The following is a 23,172-nucleotide window of genomic DNA, read 5'->3' as shown; positions in this document are numbered from 1 at the left end:
TCGCCTAAGACCATCGGAAAACACATATTTCCGATGGTCTCTGGAATAATTTTATGGTTGGGGGTCACCAAAACATGAGGAACTGTATTAAAGGGTCGTGGCATTAGGAAGGTTGAGAACCACTGCTCTAGGACCCACATGTAATAACTACGTGTAAGCAATTATTCGATGGCTCTAGAACCTTTATAAAACAACTACTGTAAGGAATTTATTGTTGACTCTAGGACCCTTATGTAAAAACTACTCTAAGCAATTTATGGTTCAAGCACATTTAATAGCTGTAATAGCTACAGTAAGAAATATGCTGGTAGCTGTCTAGGACTCGTATGTACTACTTATTGTATGTAAGTAATTGTTGACTCCAGAGCCATTATGAAATACCCACTGTAAGCAATTGGTATTGACTTTTTAGGACATATCTGCTTTAAGAAATTTGTTTTTAATCACTTAGACCTGTGTCAAAATATATATTGTAAGCCCTCCTCCTTCTTTCACCATTATTATTGATGGCATGACCACTAACCCTGTTAATTCAGCACCCCCCTGTCTGGGGGTCATCTTTGACCAGTCCCACTTCTTCTCTAATCATATTAATACCACTGCCAAAACCTGCCATTTTTCCTCCACAATATTGCCAAAATCCATCACTTTCATTCACAATTAACTAAAATACTAATTCATCCCCTTTAGAATACTGCAATCTCCAACTAACCAGACTCCGACCTCTCTCCCCTGCAATCCATCTTAAACTCTGCTGCTAGGGGCCTCTGCTGAAACCTGTTTAACACCAAGTACAATCTTTAGCATGGCTGCCTGTTAAACAAAGGATAACCTTCTGCTTACATTCAAAGCGGTTCAGTCCTCTGATCTTCACTCATTTTTTCACTTATCTGACACTTATGTTCCTGGCTGTCTCCTCCACTACTCTCAGAGCCACCGTCTTTTTACAGCTTCCATTGCCACCTCTCATCTTAAACCTTTCTATCTTGCTGCTCCTTATCTCTGGAATTCCATCCCAATCTCAATCTCTTCAAGAAAAAAGTCAGATTCAACCTTTTGGAGTACTAGAACATTTTTAAGTCAAGTCTAGTCCTGGCACATAAGGGACAATGCCCAAACCTCTGTAAACTTTTTCCCTTCAATTTTTGTCTGTATGTTATTCATCCACTTAAGCTGGCCATACACGTGGCGATCTCACGATGTTTCGTACGACCGTCGGTCGCACGAAACATCGTCAGATCCGCCACACACCATTCAGGGCTGAATCGGCAGGTAAGGAGGTAGAAACAATAGGATTTCTACCTCCTTCTGCCGATTCAGCTCTGAAGGGAGAATTTTGGTCAGGCGCCTTCTATGGCGCCCGATCAAAATTTTCTAACTTGGCCGATCGGCGAGCCGACCGATTTCAGCAGCTTCCTGCGATATCGGTCGGCTCGCTGACATGCCATACACGCACCGATTATCGTACGAAACGAGGTTTCGTACGATAATATCGGTGCGTGTATGGCCACCTTTAGACTGTTTGTAAACTCTACGGAGCAGGGACCTCCTTCCTTCTGTCTCTCCTATCACATGGCACTTTATCTCTGTGTATTTATATATAGTTATTGTCTTTATTATAATACTTTTCATGCCTGTGTGTATTTTATACATTGTAATTGTGTACAGCACTGCATATCATTGCAGTGCTTTATAATGTATACATACATACAATTAACTTGTGGTTATCTAGCACCAACATCTTTTACTTTTAAGGACAAATAATTAAAAGTGACCTTAAGCAATGAACTCTTGACTAAGCAACTCTTTCATACCACTCAAGGACCCATTTATATAATTATATAAATACATATATATATCATTTAGAGTTGATGGCATTCTAAACCAAATGCCAAGGGACCTGCATACTGTGTTGGTATTATCACATTGTGACACAAACCACAATTGTAGCTGTACAGTACAGAAGAGTAGGGTGTAGATATTGTTAGAAATACAACATATGGTATAGCATTTATATAATGTAGATAAATATAACTTTTCAACATCACTGACCTTTGTGCTCTGTAAATGTACTTGGAGTGGCCTGTGAGTCTATATAGCAAAAGAAACACATAGGCACTGCCTGCAACTCCATGGCAAATTCCTGGGCCTTTCTTTAGCAGTCCCTTTTGCCAAGTTAGCTCTCCACATCTGATGCATGTGTCCAGATAGCAAGGTTTCCGGGTAAGCAGGTATGCTTTGGCAAACAGATATGCAATGCCTGAAACAGTAATAAAATGGAGGCCATTAACTCTGAAACGAATGAATGATTAAAGTGAATATGCTAAAATTATTATTTCCTCAACATATTATATATCACCAAAACTAGGACTGAGCTACCATTAGGGTTGTAAATCATTAATAATGTTAATATGCAAATGACAATGGTCCTTATTTATGCATATATGTACTTCACAATTGAGTTTTGTAGCTATGATTTATTTGTTATTGTAACAAGGTGCACAAAATGTCACACATACCGGAGAACCCACCATTTTATACGCCTATGAGCCTCCTTTCTCCTGTTTGCAAACTTTAGGGAAAGGTAATGCAAGTCAAAAAGTTTGCTTCAGGGCTAATAACTCATATCAATGAATTAATCAGCAGGTAACTGAAAGCAAACAGCTGACTGGTTGCTATTGGTTAGTGCAAACTTTGTGACTTACAATACCCAGAGCATTTCAGCAGGTTTGTCCTTTATACTTTACTTTATATTTATAATTTCTATAGGCAGTTTAATATATAGTGACCCTGTAACGTTTCAGTTAAAAAATGGGGCCTGCATTTAGACTGCTCTCATTTTAAATATGTCCAGTACACACATTGTTTCCCAATAATCAAATCAAATCAAAAATAATCAAACTCTATACTGAGAAGCTAGAATTAGAGCCAATAGGCTTCAGCAGCAAAGCTGAATGAGGTGACATCTGAAAGTGATACAACTTCTGCCTGGAAACATCCTTTTTGTGCAAAACAGGCATGACCCATCAAACAGAAAATGAGCTCTTTCTCATGTACCAGCTTATTAGTAGAGTTGTTAAAGTTCAGCAGCACAACAGAGAATGTTTAGAACACTGACAGCCTGAGCAAGAGCATCTGATCTGAACGCCAAGAAAACTGCTAACAAGCATCTTATTAACTCTTTAGCTGTATGTGATGAGCTGCACTGCCTATATCTAAAAAGCTGGTGATACAATTATGTGCCAAGTCCAAGGGCAATTCCACTGGGGGCTTCATTGTTACATCTTTCTTTGCAAAAAATCTAGGCAGAGCTCTAGGAACTATATGTAAATATATCCTATTATCACCATTATTATTATACGGTATTTTGCGATCTTTTTCGTAAATTGTCACGACTTTTTCGTAGCCATTACAATTTGCGTGAATTGTCGCGACTTTTCCGTAGCCGTTGCGCCAAGTACGAAAGTTTCGGATTCATTCAAGCTTCAGTATTGTGACTTTCCTTGGGCCAGATTGGAGCTGCAGAGTGCCATTGAGCCCTATGGGAGACTTTCCTTGGGCCAGGTTGGAGTCCTATGGGAGGCTTCCAAAATCATGCAAAGTCTGAAAGGTTTGCCCGCCGTTTACGAGCGCTCAATACGAAAAGTCGCGACAATATACAAGCAAATCGTAACGGCTGCGAAAAAGTTGCGACAATTGCGCAAGTCATAATGGTTACGAAAAAGTCGCAATAATTTACAAAAAAGTCGTAACGGCGGCGAAAAAATCAGAAAAAATACAAAAAAGTCACAAAATGTTCGTTTTCCAATCTGAATTTTTCCCATTAGGATTCGGATTTGTGGATTAGTAAATCAGCCCCAATGACTTCTTCTGTTATGGCAAGTACTCCTTACATACCCCCTTAAGTGGCATAATGGGGAGGGAAATTTTACAGTTAGCTATGACTGCCCATCTCAAGTAAGAGTGTCTAAGAAATGTGATTGGCTGTTATTGCTTGCTACTGCTGGTTTAATTACTCTATTGTTTTTGTTTGGTTTTAGCAGAATCAGTTGGAAGTGATATTGTTTTTTTTCCCTAAATTTCATATTGTTGTCATAAATTCTCCAGATTATTGCACAGGCACAAGCTAAGTTATAAGGATGGCACTTAGTATATCACTTTGTATATGAACATGTTCTAACCTGGGGCACCATGGCACCAATGTACCAGTTCATTTTCCCGTTCTATCACTCCCCCTAATTCAGGGGGCCAGTTACAGTTCTGCTCCTGGTTTACCAGAAAGTCCACACTCTCCCAAACAAGGTCCCGGTCTGCAGGTTGGAGATAGTCCTGATAGGTCAGAAGCATTTGCAAAACAGATGATAGCCCGTGTGCTGCACCTACAAAACCAGATTGAAAAAATTGGGGCACAATAAAGACAAATAGTAATATCTTTTAGTCTATAATTTATTTCTAGACCATAAACAAAAAATTGTCAAATACATACAGCATTTAAATCTATATATAAATGAAAATTGGCCACATATTGATCAAGGAGGTTTAAAAATCCCATTGGAGCAAGAACCACATCGTTGATATGGTACTGACCACGACAGAGCAGTATCCTCGCTGTAGTGATCTGATCACCAACTGAGAGGATCTTTTAACTTATGGCCAGTCAGATTTGATAAGGAAAGTTTTGTAGGAAAATATTTAATTGTTATCATTGTAGAATCTCAACTGTAGCTTTTGCCATGCTGCTTTCTGGTGTTTTGGTTTCCCATATGAATTCTACCATAAATATGGATGTCTGTGACTCCAATGCCATCATGTACAATTAGATAATATTACCAAATATCTCCTTAATGGTTTATGCAAAGTTGATATGACATGATAGGGGCCCTTCAGACAGGATTATGGAAGCTCATGAGAAACCTGCCAAATAGATAATGGCTGCTTAGAAAATACTATAAGAGGAACTGGTAATCGCTTTCTAAAAACATTAAAAAAAAAAAGGAAAATTAATGTACATTCAGCCTTTAATATGTGTTTTAGACAGAGAAATTATAAGAAATATGGAAAGATGATTGATAGGTGGACTGATAGAGGGACAGATAGACAGAGAGTAGCTATATTGGAGTGTACCTTAAGCAAATGATCAGAGTCACAAAGAAAACCTATGCTTTGCATGCTCATTTTAGCTCACCCAAGTATTCTGTTCCATAATAAGAGTACATAAGTGGAAACAGTTTTCTTTTTTTCTTTGAATAATGCTTTCCAGATTCCAGGATGGCTTGGCAGATTGATCTAATCTGCACTGGAGTCAATACCTGTAAAGGAAGATATTGTCATTCATAAAAAATAGCAAATCATATGTATGTATGATTGTAACCTATAATCTGTAATATATACCCTTAATAAGATATACCTAAAGCATCCAACTGGTAACATGGGACCTACATATGGTCCACACCCACCTCTGGTTACTAGACCTCTTTCTATGACACTTTGATATAATAGGGCCCCCAATGTGTCATATGCTGGATATTCAGTGCACAACTAAGTTAGACATTTTACTTCCATGAAAAAGTTCAGTGTGTCTCTGTATATATGATGGCCAAGTGGTTATCTTGCTGTTTTGCAGCTCTGGGGTCCTAGGTGTTCCACTCCAGAAATGATACAGTCTAAAAATGTGTATTTTCTACCATGTTTGCATGGGTTTCCTCCAGTTACACAGTTACCTTCCATACTCCCAAAAACATACCAGTGGCTCCTGATAAATTGACCAAACTGTGTGTGAACGGTATATTAAACTTGGAATGAAACTCCTGGGTACAGGGGCTCTAGGGCTTTTGATCATGAGAAGCTGCACAATAGCTTTATACCTGAAAAACAACTTATGCTGAACCAGTGCTTTAGCCCCCCATAAGGTTATGTAATATTTCTATGACAGTATATCATTTTATTTAAGTTGTAACTATTGTTTATTCAGCAAAGAGTACTTCTTGTGCTAATGTGATTTTCATGCCTAGAAGCCTATCAGAAGGGTGATGTTAAACTGAGATGCAGATGATCCTGTCAGTGTACGGCTGTGATTTTACAAGTAAACAAAAGATCAAGTTACCAGAAATCTGATGTTGAGCTTTAAGCTGCAAATTAAGGTTCCACATCAGTTATTTAAAGGAACATTGAACTGTCCAACTGTGATGTATTGAAGAAATTTTGCCCAGAGAGCACACAAAGTAGTTGATGACTTACCATAGTCAATAGTGTTTTTATTTCAGCAATTTAAGAACTAAATGTTTTGGCCTAACCAGCCTTGCTCAGTTGCACATACAAGTTATAGTAGCAAACAAACATTTGCTTACAACAAACATTTGTTAACATCAGCAAGTTCTACCAGCTCCACAGTGAGGGGGGGTTATTGAGGTTATGTTAAAGATACATGTTACTTAAGGCAAGCAAGCTTTTTCTTTTGCAATCTCTTATTTCAGACAGTAATGCCCACTTACTGGAAATTCAGCCCTTTTGTTAAAAGAGTGCAGTCTTGGTTTCTACACCAGGGGTCCCCTGCAGGGGCTGGGGAGTCATTGAATGCTTACTGCATTCACTGTATACTTACTTATACTTTATATATATAACTTATATTGAATACTTACTGCATTCACTTACTGCAAGCACTGAATCTAAGGAGGACCTGAAGAAAATGTGGGAATGTGGTATGGTGACAGGAAAATGGCTAATTCCCAACAAAAGAGAGAGAGCTAACAGATATTTATGTGCAATGACAACAATATTTCCTTTGCATATTTAATATTGGTATTGCAAACCCACAAAAAAAAGTATTTAGTATTCATTTAGTAATGACTATATTAAGTTTTAGTTTTATGAAAACTCCCATTCATTACAGGTACTTGCATCAGCATGCATTCCTTGCACTTGTATAGTTGCCTTCCTCCTGCCTCCTGTTCTGAAGTTTGCACCTATTAAAGCAGGGGTTCCCCAGAGCTACCTCCATTTCCAAACAAGCAGGAAGCTCCAGTGCTCTATAGTGGCCTGTGTCAATTGCTGCAGGACAATTAAGGCAAAAAGAATAGGGCACACATGTCACCCTTACGCTGAACTCCAGAAGTAATACCAACCACACACACAAATTTTCTGCACAGTTACAGTATGTCCGATCATTATCACAAGTGCAGCTTCTTCAATTTTGATGCATCAGTCTCAGTAGCATCAGAGACCTCTCCCCCTTGTAGGTGCACTTACACTGGAATCATGGGTAAAAAAACTGTGCAATGTGAGTAAAAAACATAGAGATTGATTTTAGACTCTAGGTATGGATATCCAAATGAAAGAAAAATCCCTTATCTGGAAAATGGCAAAACATTATGAAACATTCTGTAAAACAGGTCACATACACATAAGAGGTCACACACCTGTAAAATGTACAATGAAGTATATTACTTTGTAAAATACAAATGTCTGTTATTATTTTGTTTTTATCCATGCAAATTGTTTTTTTGTTTACAACTTGTTTAAACTTTGTTTACACCTTGTATTAAATAGTATCTGTACTAGAAAATCAAATGCTATAACCACAATTCATAAAGTAGGCTTAGAATCGCATTCCATAAAAATTATATATTTGCCACTAAACAACATCAGGCAGCTATTCCATGTCACAGCAGTACATGGCTAAACAATTCAGAAACAAGGCAGGATGTTTGGATATGAATACAACCATGAAAGCATTAAGGCCCTTGGAATGATTGTTATACAGTTATTTGTAATCCAAGTTTATTTCCTGGTGTTTGATCCTGAGTCCGCAGCCTGAAATGTAATTGTATGAACCTTGCCAAGTTTGTTGCTTCCATTCTAGGCATGCAGCAGAGAAGAGTTAAACAAAGTGTTATCACTGAGTGTATCTGCCTGCGGGCTTGTTATCTCTACAGAACATTCACCAAGGGAATGCCTACTACCAGCTCCAAGCCAAATAACAGCTAAATATATCACATCATAGAAATATAACTGCCTTATAATAAGATGTAATTCTCCTGGTATTATCCTATTCTCATAGTGTAGTCATATATTCTATTTAAATTAATTATTTTAATATCTAACAAGGAAAGTTACACTTTACTGGGAGTTTTAAATTAAGGGGAAATGACGGCCAATTTTTGGGGGGGTTTAAAGATTATTATAGACACAGAATATTTCTGCTTTGTATTATTCAAACTGCATGTGCATGGGAGTTATCATATCACTTTCTACTACTGGTCCATCCCTTATCAAGTCCAAAAAAGTGGAATATATAAAGTTCCTACTGAGAGGCTTTTTCACTGCTGCAGGGAAAATGCCACATATATAACTTTCATTCACTTTCACTCTGATTGGTACATCGGCAACAGCTATATTAAGTGTGATAAATGTGAAAGAACTGCTCAGATAAATGGTAAATGGTCCTGCTTTGTCTTATGAGTGATTGCCATGTGTATATCTAGAATCTCTGCATAAAGGATTTGTTTTACTTGTTTGGTTACTAGAAATGAAATAGAAACATAGACATGAGCTCTAAAACATGGCTTCCCCCAAGGAGCATACAGAGCAACAGAGTTTACAAGGAAAATGGCAGCAGCCACTGTCATCACATGGGAATAAATAGACGCCAAGGACCTGGGCTCAGTGTTCGAATATAGGACTTTGTTTGCAAGATAAATTTATTTGCAAACTAAAATGTGTCTAAATTTGCTATTTTGATTTCTTGGTTCCTGACTTTGTGAGGCTTGGTACTAAAGAAAACAGCTAATATTAATCCAGTTCGCAACAAGGCTACTATTTATTTTTTTTAACTTTTCCACAAGGTGGCAGTGATCACCCCTGCAAAGACACATTGAGAAAACAACACTGATCAATAAGCATTTTGAACCAATAAACAAACCATAACTGTTGCAATTGACAAACAGATACATTTAGAGAAAATCTGATTTTGTTACTTTTATAGACTCTTGCACCCATTGTATAGATTATAGTAGTGCTACAGCTCTGCTAGTCTCTATTTGTAGGAAAGGGGCTTGTTACAATGAATTAGGATATCTTCATTTTATGTCTTTTTTGGTTTCACAAATTAACAAGAGCTGATCTTTATCATGTCTTTCACATTAAACTACCAGATTATCACATTGCTTTCTGCATGCAACATACATCTCCATCATTTGAGTGATGGAGTAATGGGCATGTAATCACACAGAAAGTACATTTTTACCAGTAAAATAAGAAGTTAGCCAAAAGAGTACAAAGATCAGGTTCATTATTTTCCCTTCACAACTTGAAAAACAGGAAACTAAGTGCAGAAATTATAATGGAGCCACTCCAGTCAATGTTTCAGCTCCTATATTTAAAGGGATTCTTATGGTGTGGTTTGTATTACTAAATTACACTGTGTATTTTGCAAATAATTCATTCTGCTATTTAAAATTGTAGTCTTGATGTAGGCTATGTGTACAACATTCTATTTTTTACACAATTCTAACAAAATATGTGCTAAGAATTCTGAGATACTATTTTTGTGCGCTCCCCAGGTAGGAGTACATATTAGCATAGGTGCCAATCAAGATCTACACTTAGGGGCAGATTTCTCAAAGTGTGAATTTAGAGCTCCCCACAGTAAATTTCCCCTCTCTCTTTTCATTCTTATGGGACTTTTAGAGGTGTATTTATCAATGGGTGAAAGTTCCCCATTTTGATAAATATACCTCTTAAAGTCCCATAGAAATAAATACAGAGTGGGGGAATCTTTCTATGGTAAGCTACAATTTAACACTTTAATAAATCTGCCCCTAAGGGGCACATTTACTAACCCACAAACTGGCAGAATGCGTCCGATTGCGTTTTTTTCGTAATGATCGGTATTTTGCGATTTTTTCGGAAAATTTTCACGACTTTTTCGTTACCAATACGATTTGTGCGAAAAAACGCAAGTTTTTCGTAGCCATTCCGAAAGTTGCGCAAAATCTTGCGATTTTTCGTAGCGTTAAAACTTGCGCGAAAAGTCGCGATTTTTTCGTAGTGTTAAAACTTGCACGAAACATCGCGCCTTTTAAGTTTTAACGCTACGGAAAAGGCGCAACTTTTCGCGCAAGTTTTACCGCTAAGAAAAAAATCGCAAGATTTTGCGCAACTTTCGGAATGGCTACGAAAAACTCGCGTTTCTTCGCGCAAGTCGTAATGGCTACGAAAAACTCGCGTTTTTTCGCGCAAATCGTAAAGACGCCGAGAAAATCGCAAAAATTACGAAAAAGTCGCAAATTGTTCGTTTTCCAATCGGAATTTTTCCAATTCGGATTAGTAAATCAGCCCCTAAGTGTAGATCTTGGTTGGTAAAATACAGAATTTCTGGCTACAAAAACTCACAGAGCCTCATAGCAACAGTGCTCCTGAACATTGGACTGTGGGACGCTTCAGGCATGCTTCAGCTTGGAAGGCACATCCCATGTGGGGAACAATAGGACAGGGCAGAATCAAGTCAGTTCTTTTAGCATGGAGGAAACTAAGCTACAAGGGTGGATAGAGCTCTACTAAGTGCCCAGGTAAGATTTATTTTCAAAACAACAAATTTTAATTGCCCAAAACACAGAATATGTCACTGTTGTCCTTTTTCCACTTGTAGTCATATGAGTGGGAGCTGGCATAATACTTCTGTAGTGGAAAGTTTTTTGCATCATTACATGCAATAGACACTTGCCATGTATTTTTTAAGTAGAGGTAGTATATGGGATTTGTTATCCAGAATACTCTGGACCTGGGGTTTCCCAGATAAGGGATCTTATCACCATACCTGAAGCCTAGTAAAAAATAATTTAAACCTAACAGAATAATTTTGCCTTCAATAAGGATTTTATCTTACTCTTTTAGCTTTTTAAATTGGGTTAATGACCCCCAGTTTATTGAAGTTTATGGGCAGATATATTTCCTTGCATATTCTGGTTTAGGTCAGATCCCTTTAAAGGGGTGGTTTCCCTTTAAGTTGGCCAATTCTAAGCAACTTTTCAATTAGTCTTAATTATTTATAGTTTTTTTTACTTATTTGCCTTCTTCTTCTGACTCTTTCTAGCTTTTTAAATGGGGGTCACTGACCCCCCAGTTTATTGAAGTTTATAGGCAGATACATTTCCTTGCGTAATATGGTTTAGGTCAGATCCCTTAAAAGGGGTGGTTTACCTTTAAGTTAACTTAAAGTTAAGTATATTACAGAATGGCCAATTCTAAACAACTGTTCAATTAGTCTTACTTATTTATATTGTTTTAATTTATTTGCCGTCTTCTTCTGACTCTTTCTACCTTTCAAATGGGGGTCACTGCAATTTTATTTTTATTGTTCCTTTTTATACCTTATTTTTCAACTTGGGTCCTCGTCTGTACATATATCAGTCTGTCATTCAAACCACTTCCTGGTTGCTAAGGTAATTTGGCTCAAATAGCTGCTAAAACTCCAAACTGGAAAGATGCTGAACAAAAAATGAAATAAGTAAAAAAAAACTACAAATAATGAAAAATGAAGATCAATTGCAAATTGTGCCAGACTACTACTCTCTACATCATACTAAAAGCTAACTGAAAGGTGGACAACCCTTTTAAAGTAGTGAGCCAAGTAATGAGGTGTAACTTGACTAATTGAACACTTGCTTGGCTTTATAAAGTGAGGGTGGGAGGGAGAATACATGGAAAGAAGAAATCACAGGATTCTTATAAATGCATTTATATAGCGAATGGGGTTATAGGGGGTATTTAATTCCAAGATTCCAAGCCTGCAATGCATATAAGGATATACTGCATACATAATTTTTAATGCGCATTCTAATGCTTCATTTTGATATTCAATGAATAGTGATATAGTGATATCTAATGAATGGGCTGTTATTGCCCAGTCTGAACTGACTGGTGAATCATGAATGGGGATGGGAGAGGCAGGTTTCCCACTGTTACCACAAATAGACATAAAGAAGCAACAGAAAAAAAATGTTCATTCAGCCTATGAATAAATTCCCACTGTGCAGACTTATTCTGCCTTTCGTAGGGATTACAATGACCTTGACGCTCAGCTCAGCTCTTCTATTGCCAGAAATCCACTTATCAAATTAAAATGCCAATTAAATGTTGTAGGAGTTGCTAAATGTTTGTGATATTTATGAGAAATGCAATTATTGTGTCCTTTCAGACTGCTTTGTTTTTTTTTTTTTCGCTGACAGTATCAACGTGAACATTCTACCTACAGTTGCGCACTGCCTTTATGTTCAGTTCAATACACTTTCCCGTCTCGTGGCATTGGATGAATCATTCCTTTTTCTCTAAAGATGTTTTGCTTGGGCAAAGCCACAGGATAACAAATGTAATCTGCCAGTGAATAATTCTGAATGTCTGTCATGTGTAAGACTTGCAATAAGAATAGAATCCCTGGGGACAAGAAGAACTGTTAGCATTCCATTTCTATATACATGGGGCAAGATTAAAGGGAGGAATTCAAACAATTAAATTCCTAGCAACCTTCCATTCTATATTAATTTAAAAAATACAGTTGCTTGCATACAGAATTGCTGAAAGCAAATTACCTGTCCTTTGTCATTGGCCCAATTGTCCACCCTGACCATCTAGCAACTCTACTAGAATCAAGACTGCAATTCCCACAATGCTTTGCATGTTCTGTGATGACCAAACCTACATCATTTAATTGGTGTATGTAATCAGGACAAGAAAGGGACAAACAGACACTACTTTTAATAGCAATTACATATACAGGTAAAGGACCTATTATCCAGAATGCTTGGGACCTGGGTTTCTCCGGATAAGGGGTCTTTACATAATTTGGATCTCCATACCTTATGTTTGCTAAAGAAAATTAGTTTTTGCCTCCAGTAAGGGATATTAATATCTTTGTTTGGATTGAGCACAAGGTTCTGTTAAAATCATTTTTAAAAATGTAAATTATTTGATTAAAATGAAGTCTATGGGAGATCAGCAAATTGCTTTCAGCAATTTAAAGCTTTCTTGATAACAGGTTTCCAGATAATGTATCCTATACCTGTACAAATAACATTAACATAGTTTAAAATGATTTAACATTAATATAATTTAAAATGATTAAAAAAAAAAAGGAAAGTTAAAAAAGACTAATTTTCCATGGTTTTAAAAATATTTGTAAAATTAATTGCTATTAGTGATGAGCGACTCTGTCCCGTTTCACTTTGCCATAAAATTCACGAAACGGCAAAAAAATTCGCAAAACGCAATTGTCACATGATTTTTTTTTTGCCCACGTCTTTTTTGTCACCCGCGTCTTTTTTTTTTTTTTTTTTGTCATCTGCCCTTTTTTGACACGACCATGCCTTTTTTAACGCACCCGCGACCAATTAGTCTGTGCTCCCCATTACACGGTGGTGGCAATGAACTATTGCTTCGCATCGCACCCCCCGCCCTGCGTGAACTATGAATGTGCGCCAAAGCACACGGGAAGGGGGGGTGCACAATGGGATAGCGCAGGTGCAGGGCCAAGGTGGCCGACCGGGTTGCCTAGGGTGCCCGGTCGGCTCAGCCCGCCCCTGTGTACAGTGCCTTCTAAGCACTTCTGTTCAATAGGTAACTCTGCTATCACTTGATTAACCTACAGTACTTGTCCGCTACAAGCAAAATACACATTCCATTTTGTTTTCTATTCTACATTTAAATCACAGATTTCCTTTTCTGAATTTCTGATGCTCACAAGATTGGAAATGATTTGTTCAAAAGCAGTGTTGAATATGTGGATTAAGTCGCCACACTGAGATTTTCCATAGGCTTGGTAACATATATAAAGTAATTCATTAATGCTCTTAAATATTAGGAAAGTAATTTTCTTCCCTGCTCTCTGTCCTCTTCTACACTCGAAACAATGCAATAGCCAGAAAGCTTTGTAAATACATTACAGTGATAGATCAGGTAGTGATAGATCATCTCTTTTGTGATTATATGTCAAAGTAAAGAAATTTAGATTACAGAAAAGCTATTGATCCACAAGTCCTAAATAATCATATAGATTTTTGGTGAAGGTGACCTTTTTTTCTGGAACAATTAGCCTTTTGCAAAAGGGCCATTTTGCATAGACAGTTGTACATGTACTTCTTTGCCTTCTTGTGAGACATTTCTAATATCTGTTGCATAAGCTGGGAAAAGTGTATTCACCTGTTATTCTCCCAATGGAAGATAATTTCTTATATATACAGGTATATATATATATATATATAGATGATCTGTCAATTGTACTCCTACAGAATATTTTAAAAACAGAAGAATACAACCCTGCATTACAAGCAGATATTTTAAATGCTCTATACACAAGCAGTTGACATTCTGTTCTAAATGTACTTTGACATTGGAGTGCAGGGGAAACCTGGAGTGAACTGGAATTTATATCAATTTTTAAAATGTTTAGTGCATTCTGCAGAGCTTCTAGAGAAAACAAATACTTGTGCTTGTAATCCAAATGGTAAATGACCCACAAGTGTTGTACTTTATTGAGACTGGAAGCTCAGGCTTTGATATTGCTGTTCTATTTCTGGAGCTTAACCCAATTCCTATTCATTTGGTGTACCTCCACCAAAAAAGCAACTTATATATACTCCTATAACTCTTTATTTATAATATTTCAACAATTATTATTTTAATTAGTATCATTATCATTATAGGAATCATTATCAATATAGGAATACAAATGGAAAAATAATGAGTGTATCGACTTGCAAATCAAAAAGTGTGTATTTATTTTGTGTAGTTCAGAAAAATATTGGGTTACACACCTCCCCAAAATGTTGTGCATATTGTGAATTGGTATCATGTTAAACTACATGAATAAATACGCGCAGGGTCGGACTGGGGGGTGTATTTTGGGGTCTGATTTACTAAAAGTCGTTTTTTTTCTGACCTTGAAACTCGTATATATTTGACATGGTATAAATTTGAATGAACTTGTAGTATTGTTGTATTATAAAATACAACAATACTATGATAAAATACTAACAATATAAAGATAATGCTGTATTAAAAAATCACAAACTTCTTGAGCCAAAAGTAACGTTAAAACTCGAAAAATCCAAGTTTAAATGGACCTCTATATTTTTCTACCAATGTGTCTCCTCTTGCTACGGGTCTGGGGTGCTGCACCTAGACCATTGGATCAGTGTGGTGAGTGACCATGAAAAACTGTGATTTATGTCTTTTTTTTTAAAAAAGTGAAAAAAAAATTCCCCCTGAGCAACGGTTCCAGGGCAAGGCACCTGGACAAATTTTATCAAATGGTGAGCAAAGGCTTATTAAGGCTAGCTGCTTTAAATTTGCTTTAATTGAGTGACTTAGAGCAGACTTGAATAATTGTAGTTGGCTGGGGTTTACGTCCCATTGTCTTCTACATGAACTCACAAGCTTTTAGATGTTTTAGAATTTTTACATTCAAGTATTTCTGCACTCAATAAATATTGAATATTCCGGTTTTTTAAACCATAATTCTAATGCATGAGTTTTAGTGAAAAATTGATTCACGGCAAAAAATTTCATTCAAGCTTTGATAAATCACCCCCATTGGTTACTTTGTAACCCAAAGTACCTTGTTATAGAACAAAACTCAGAGACAAGGTTCTTCAGAATAACTGGGTCATTTATTAGGGATTCTTGGGAAGCTCTCAAAGTAACACACACAAACAAGAAGCCTGCAATATGTGATACAAGAGGGCTTCAGTTAATGTATATGTTGAGTTTTACTTCTGTAGGTAAAACCAAATAGAATATTCTTAATGGTTATTCTTGTTATTGCCTAAGTTTGCAGCTTCCTGTGGTATGCTTACTTAACAGTTTATGGTCACTCAAATCAAAGGTGGTGAGGGGGAATCTGCCAAACGCTGCCTTGTCTCATCCTGCCATGTAGCATGACCTTCTCCTGTTCAGGTTATACCTTATACACCTTATACCTCACCAAGCCTTGGATTGTTTTTATTAGGAGACACAAATTAGAGGCTATTGTTCTAATATTGGGGTGGTGTCCCCAGAACAGATCTTACCCATTATCAGTGAAGGTTAATACAATTTATTATCATGCCCCTAAGCAGTGTTGGAGGATATCCCGTTGTCTGCATATGCATTCTGCCAAATCATAGCTTCTGATTAGATCCTTTATTCCCTTAGAACAGCTCACATATGTTGCCAGAAGTTTGGGGTGGATAAATTGAGGCTAATTCAGAAATGTTATGGTACCTAATAGTCTTACTGGTTTTAATTTTCACAATATAGTGGCATTTTGATAGAAGAGGCAAAGAGTAGGAACATGCTTAGAGATATAGATTCACGTCTCTTCTGCATAATTCAGAATCTACAATTTATTTAGCAAATTATGACTTGAGTCTGTAGCTGAAGCAATAGTTACATTATATGTTTTTATAAGACGGTGCATTAAAAAAATGACATTTAGGTAAAGTGTCCATACATACAAAAAAAAGTACTGCATGCAACCATTAGAGAAAATGCTTAGGGGACACAAATTAGAGAAACCCACTGTAAGTTACAGAGGTAATTGATATGAATCTAGGGTTGGTCTTTGATAATCAGAAAAATACAGGTCATGCATATGTGTAAGGTGCGATACAGAAAAGCCCCATTTTCCTACAGAATAAAAGACATACTGTAGTTACCAATATGCTAATTCTTTCAGCTGTCGTCTGACCTTGAAAGTCACCTTGCAAGATTTCACTCTGCTAAGCCAGCATTTCTACAATTTTGCAATTCTAACTGTAAAAGTGCACTTTTACCAAGGGTAAAAAGCATACCTTTTTATATGAATTACAAATTGGATGTTAATACTAGATACAATTTAAGAAAACCCATCAGGAAAGATTTACTATTGGAAGATACAAGAAAAATTGCAAAAATGGAAGCAAAATTTTATCTTTCAAATTGCTATTCCTGTGTCTACACAAGTTCCTTCCTATTAGCTCCAAAATTTGGGCTGCATCCTCTTTGATCTATTAGGTGCAAGGTGCAAAGAAAAGGGTACAAGGATGTCAGCAGCCTTGGAGTTAATCTCTGCCTTGAGGAGGTGCTAAATTTAAGGCTTCCTTTGTGTGTTGCACCTACATACACAGCTCACTTGTTCCTAATCCTAATGTCTCACACAATGACATTTCCAACAACAAATGTTCTGCTGTGTTGGACTTGACAATATTTGTAAGCATCTTAATAAAAATAGTGTACAACTATTTTCAACGCAAGTATGAAAAAAGTTCATGGGTGGTACCGAACAAGGTCTGTGATTGGTTATTTGGTAGCCTAATGCGGAGTGCCTATAGGCGTCTCTGTTTGGCGGTATACATGGTCTTTATGCTTCCAAAATTCAAAAAGTGAAAATGTAGGAACCTTCTAACTGAGAAATAATTCTGTTGGTCAGGGTGTCATTTGGAATGCTATGGAAAGGACTGAACAGTTAGACCCTGTGAACATATGCTGTGCTTGACACATCATTCCTTCTGGATGAATTACTATGTCAATGTGGCGATATAGTGGTCATGCATAATCTGCTTTAAGATAATATGAACATCTTTTCTAAGGGTACAGTGCTGCTGTTAAATTCTATGGAAGGGATATCCCGCAGGTCAGCGTTTCTACACTTCTAGTTTAGGAGTTTTTAGAAAGAATGGCATCTGGCAAGGAAAGGGTTTTAATTTGACTCTAGATGGCAACTAAAAACATTACAGCTCTGTGGGGTAATGCAGTACTCATACACAGCAACCAAGTAAGCAGTTTACTTGATTGGGTGCTACCGCTTACTAGACCTAGAGCAAACTTCCCAATTATTACATTGCTGCTATGGTTACTCTATGGTGCCTATTTATGTGTGTTATATTGCACCAGCATGGTTATCACAGCAACCAATCAGATCTTTGCATTCACTTTCAGTTGCAGTAGACTGTTCCAAGCTGATTTATAGATTTATTTCATCCTAAAGGTCACCAGTTTTAGTTAGTTAATATGTAAGAACATGGGGATTGTGTTTCATGCGTATAAATGTAATCAATTTTAAGCTGCTGCAGCAGTGGCACCACATTTTATAATATAAATGTAGGAGTCTATATGATTCTTAGGGGCTGATTTACTAATCCACGAATCCGAATCCCGAATGGGAAAAAATCGGATTGGAAACGAACATTTTGCGACTTTTTCGTATTTTTTGCGATTTTTTTCGTCGCCGTCACGACTTTTTCGTAAATTGTCGTGACTTTTTTGAAGCCGTTACGACTTGCTCGTATATTGTTGTGACATTTCGTATTGAGCGCTCGTAAACGGCAGGCAAACCTTTCAGACTTTGCATGATTTTGGAAGCCTCCCATAGGACTCAATGGCACTCTGCAGCTCCAACCTGGCCCAAGGAAAGTCACGATACTGAAGCTTGAATGAATCCGAAACTTTCGCACTCGGCGCGACGGCTACGAAAAAGTCGCGACAATTTACGAGCAAGTCATAATGGCTACGAAAAAAAGTCGCAACAATTTACGAAAAAATCGCAAAATACCGATCATTACGAAAAAAACGCATTCGGACGCTTTTCGGACGTTCATGGATTAGTAAATGTGCCCCCTAGAGTATGTGCTCCATGGCATATGGATCTACATCTTAATTCAGGAAGCTACTGTAATTGCTCCAAAAGAGACAGTCAAGCCAAAGCATAGAACAACAATAGATTAGACAGGTTGAGACTATCTGAAAGAGACAATGGAGCAATATGGTATATTATTAAATTATTAATTAATTACTATTATATTATTAAATACAAAGGTTTGTTTTTCACTCCAGATGAAGGTTTCTGTGTGAGACTGAAACGTCGAGTAATAAACCTTTCTATTTTTGCATTTACATTTTGCTCACAATTCTATAAATTCAAGTGCTGTCCTTGTTCCAGTGCATTTTTTGGTACTAGCACCCAGATTTTTTTGGTGCAAATGGTGAGCACGCCATGGACTATTTTGTACATTATTAAATGATATCCACAGGATGTAATTAATTGGTATCCCTCCTTCTCTGGGGGCAAAGGAGAGACCCTTCCCCAAACAAGGCAACTATAAACCAATTATTTTGTAAATGTATTCTCGGACAACTTTTTGTACCCTACTTCTTTTTCAGAGCTAAACTTTCCAGAGCATTGTCATATCTTTCTTATTTTATGTGCTGAATGCATCGCCAGCAGCAAAGATGTTAAATAACAGTATCTGTGGCAGGACACAGATCTAATGGGAACTGAAAGGACAGATTTGCAATTTCTTGAGTATGTTGTTTGCCAAATTTGCAGCACATCATCAAGTAAAACTCCTCAAGCCAATATCATTTGCGATAATCAATTTTGCTTTGGTTAATAGCTGAAGGCTGTGATAGTTTATCACAAATTAAATATGACTGAATTACAGCCCAAGAGATGATTGACCATGCATGTTCATACACAAATCAACCGGAAAAACATATGATGTGTTAATTACAGTACATTTTTTATGGCCATTAATAAATGGCTGGCTCTATTTTCATTTATTCCTCCATTAAATAGACAGTGAAGAATGAGGGTACAGCTTATTATGTTGACAGAGCATTCCTTCTCTGCTGATCTACATTACACTGAGTGGGAGGTGCCGTACTGCTTGCCTCACAATAGCCATTACAAACAGGCAGATGGTTCTTCTGTTTAATAGATGATATACGATAGATAAAGCCTATTTAGCAGCAGGATTAGTTAATAGAAAGTTATTTGAACGTTAATGGCTATAAGAATATATATGACATTAAATATTACAATGGAAGGGCAGTTCACTAACTTCATATTTAACACTAATGGCAGAATTTCTTACAAAGAGCCAGTGTAAATAAATGATGGTTTTTCCTTACTTTGTTTTTTCTGGTTTTCATTTTAATTTACTAAAGCTGGCCATACACTATAATGCTTGTTTATAACCACAAGTGTGGATCAGTATTTGAAGTATGTACCCTTTTATTGTATAGTGAGTGGAATAGGCTGGTGATTTACTATAAAAATAGGTGTTAATATAAATTACACACTAGCATATGTAAGCACATGGTAATAATGATTGACAACAATAATTGTCATCTTTGTCAGTGTGTAAGGCCAACAGTATGATATCTTTGGTGAGTAATAATTTTTCACAGCAACTTATCAGCAGGAAGCACAAAAGGAAACATATGATATATACATGATTAATTAGATAATAATGGTATCACATTTTGCTTTTGTTATTATGCTGCTCTGTTGACTATATTAAAATACTTTCACTATAACAAAGAAGTTCTCAGAGCAACTTGACAGACTTCTAGTTTGTGGGTTCCAAGATGGACAGCCCTGGACCATAATGGTCATTTTGTGACACAGAAACAGTGTTAGCATAGGCAAATGGCTCACATGTGACATAAAGAAACAGGTTGGGAGGGGGAATAAATGAGACAGACTGAATGATGAGTCTGAATGGAACAAAATGGAGAACGAAGAGGCAGGGTTGGAATATAACATAATTTAAGAAGAGTGGAGGTAGAGGCAGCATTAAGCTGCATTCACCATTTCTTTTATCCAAACCAATATTTCACCAAATCAGCTCTGACAAAAAGAACTCACTGAAAAGCATGTAATAATATGTGAAAGATCTCTTATGTTCTACATTCATACAAAAGCACATAAAAAAGTCATTTTGTACATTATGCTTGCCAGAGAAATTCTGTTGAACACGGCCCTACTGCTGAGAGGAGCTACTCCCAATACTCTTAATAATGTCTGAGGGTTATGGGACTTGCACATAATGACTATCAAATTAAGCATAACTGTGAATGCATTTATCAGCAACAAGTAGCAAAACAGCAAACACTTAGCATAGAGATTTTTGTAGCTTTTATACATTGAAGAAAATCTGATTATTGATTATATTGGTTTATACAATATAGCCAAATACATACCTAAAGTCTAGCTAATTCAGAGTCTTGCTTCCTGGCCCCATGATTAATTGATGGCTCTGAAGCATGAAGAGAATGAGTATATAAATATGCTTAGTAGCAGTGGTTCCCAAATTGTAGGTTTCGGGGAGTTAGAGCAGTAGTGGGGGCTCAGCCTAAAGGCCAATTAAGGTGGGAATTTGGGAGAATGGTGATTTGCTTTCCTAGATACACCTAAAGGTCCAGCTAGGGTTGGATATGAGGTGAATATGTTTTTGCCATTCTAGGTTTTCTTGGAAATGAATAAATGATTGATAAACTGATATTGTCCTGTTATCTGCATTCATTTTGAGAGCTAAAGCTGGGCCCAAGGGCAGAACCTTCAAGTGGCACTTGAATTAAGAAAAATTGACAATAATTGCGCTTTGGTAAAGGGGCCATATGTATATATTTGGAAGTTCAGACACAGGAACTAATGCTATTTGGCCATCTGTGAGAATGGCCAAATCTGACAAACAATTAATGTATCCATTGGCCCTTGTTCCATCAGAAGTGTAGAACAGTATGGAACACAGAAGAGGTCATTTACCATGACAGAGCCTGGACAGAAGTGCTAGAGCATTAATGCCACAAATTTGCAAACCTTAGTGGTTCCAGTTCCAGAACTTTCCAATTCCATTCTGCGGCATTGTTCCAGTTATATGATGGCTCTAAGTACAGTGCCCAAACTTCAGTACAGGTAAAGCTATGGCTAAAAGCTCACACAGAACCAGAGTTGTGGCATGGACAGAATAGTGACATTGTGGCACTGTCATGATTCTGATAAATCAGTGAAGGAGCAAAAACTGAGTTTGTGCTATTTATTTATTCATCTGCTAAGATCCTTGTACTGATATCCAGAAAACAATTTTATAGGACAATGCCCATAGTCCATGGGATATACAGCTAAAGATTAACTACTGTACATTATAAAAATATGAGAAGGAATAAGTCCTTCAACTACAATATATAAAAGCACAAGTTAGCTACCCCTATATCCAACTGTTGCATACTGAAAACGCATACGAATGTTCATTACCCTTATAAATCACAGTAAGTTGCACTTTATACCATAAATATAGATTGATGAATTACAGGACCCAGGGTCCAACTTCTTCTATTCTAACTTTCTTTTTGAATTGTTTCACATATTTATTCCTTAATAAAAGACGCCCCTTTAGCTCTTAAAAATATACACTTGCCTTCAAATCTGTCTGCTCCAATCCATATATTCTTATATAATGGACAACTTAGAGTTTTCAAAACAATTATAATAACGCAAGTTATAATTTAGAATATCACAGTTTGAAGAACAATACACCACTGCACTCACAAATGTATTACTATGAAATATAAAAATTCTCCTATCTAATCTTTTCCTGTCCTTTTGTGCAGCTGCAGTCATGTTAGTATAACCGCTGCCTGGAAAGGGAAGGTTACAAATCCTGCCATGCATTATATGGGAGCTCGGCATTTTCAGTGATCAAGTGACAGCTTCAGTGAACAGACGGGATGAAGTTGACTGACAGGAAATGTAATGATGTCTTGAATATCAGGCCACACAACAGTTGGGTATGGGGGTACACCAAGTCACCAATGACTTCAATGGCCAGAAAGGCACAAGTCTGCACTATTAATGCCTTTATAATGATACTGAATTTGAAACTGACTTTTGATTTTCCTACTGTAAATAGTAAATATTGTATTTACTACAATATATTTATGATAATAGCATAACATATATGTTGCTTAATAACCACATTGTTGTCTTTGGCCTTTCCACACTGTTCATCAAAAGACCTGCTCTAACCCATACATATTATCTGAATTACATTTGCTGGAGAGGTGAGTAACTAAACAGCTCAGACTTAATACAAAGAACAAGTTATACTTGATCAGCCAGATGTTCTTAAATGCAACATGTAGCACCTTTCTACATCCCTCAGATGCATTATGGCATTTGCATGCAGTCTATGGGATCACAGAACACATCTTTATAAGGTATAAAGTGATGCATGTACACATATTATCATTTTATTTCGTGCGGAGGAGGCATGAGAAGAAGAGAGATATAAGACTTGAGTAGATGAAGGATATACCAAATGTTGCCTCTTTCAGGGAGGATTACAGATGACTGTAATTGTCAAACAAAGCATTGTGATTGTT

General features: G+C 36.9%; 1 protein-coding gene across 1 annotated transcript in view; it reads right to left on the bottom strand.

The window, feature by feature from the left end:
- The window catches only part of lancl3 (LanC like 3), a 29,254-nt gene that overhangs the window by 4,666 nt on the left and 1,416 nt on the right, over positions 1 to 23,172 (bottom strand). The window contains exons 2-4 of the mRNA XM_002937661.5: positions 5,186 to 5,309; positions 4,182 to 4,379; positions 2,053 to 2,260 (exon numbers count right to left, since the gene is read on the bottom strand). Coding sequence (XP_002937707.1) covers positions 2,053 to 2,260; positions 4,182 to 4,379; positions 5,186 to 5,309 — 530 coding nt within the window. The remainder of the gene's footprint in view (positions 1 to 2,052; positions 2,261 to 4,181; positions 4,380 to 5,185; positions 5,310 to 23,172) is intronic.

This window comes from Xenopus tropicalis, chromosome 2 (assembly GCF_000004195.4).
Source record: "Xenopus tropicalis strain Nigerian chromosome 2, UCB_Xtro_10.0, whole genome shotgun sequence".
In the NCBI taxonomy this organism is placed as follows: Eukaryota; Metazoa; Chordata; class Amphibia; order Anura; family Pipidae; genus Xenopus; species Xenopus tropicalis.
The sequence above is the reverse complement of the archived record's forward strand: the minus strand, read 5'-3'. Positions and strand labels throughout refer to the sequence as shown.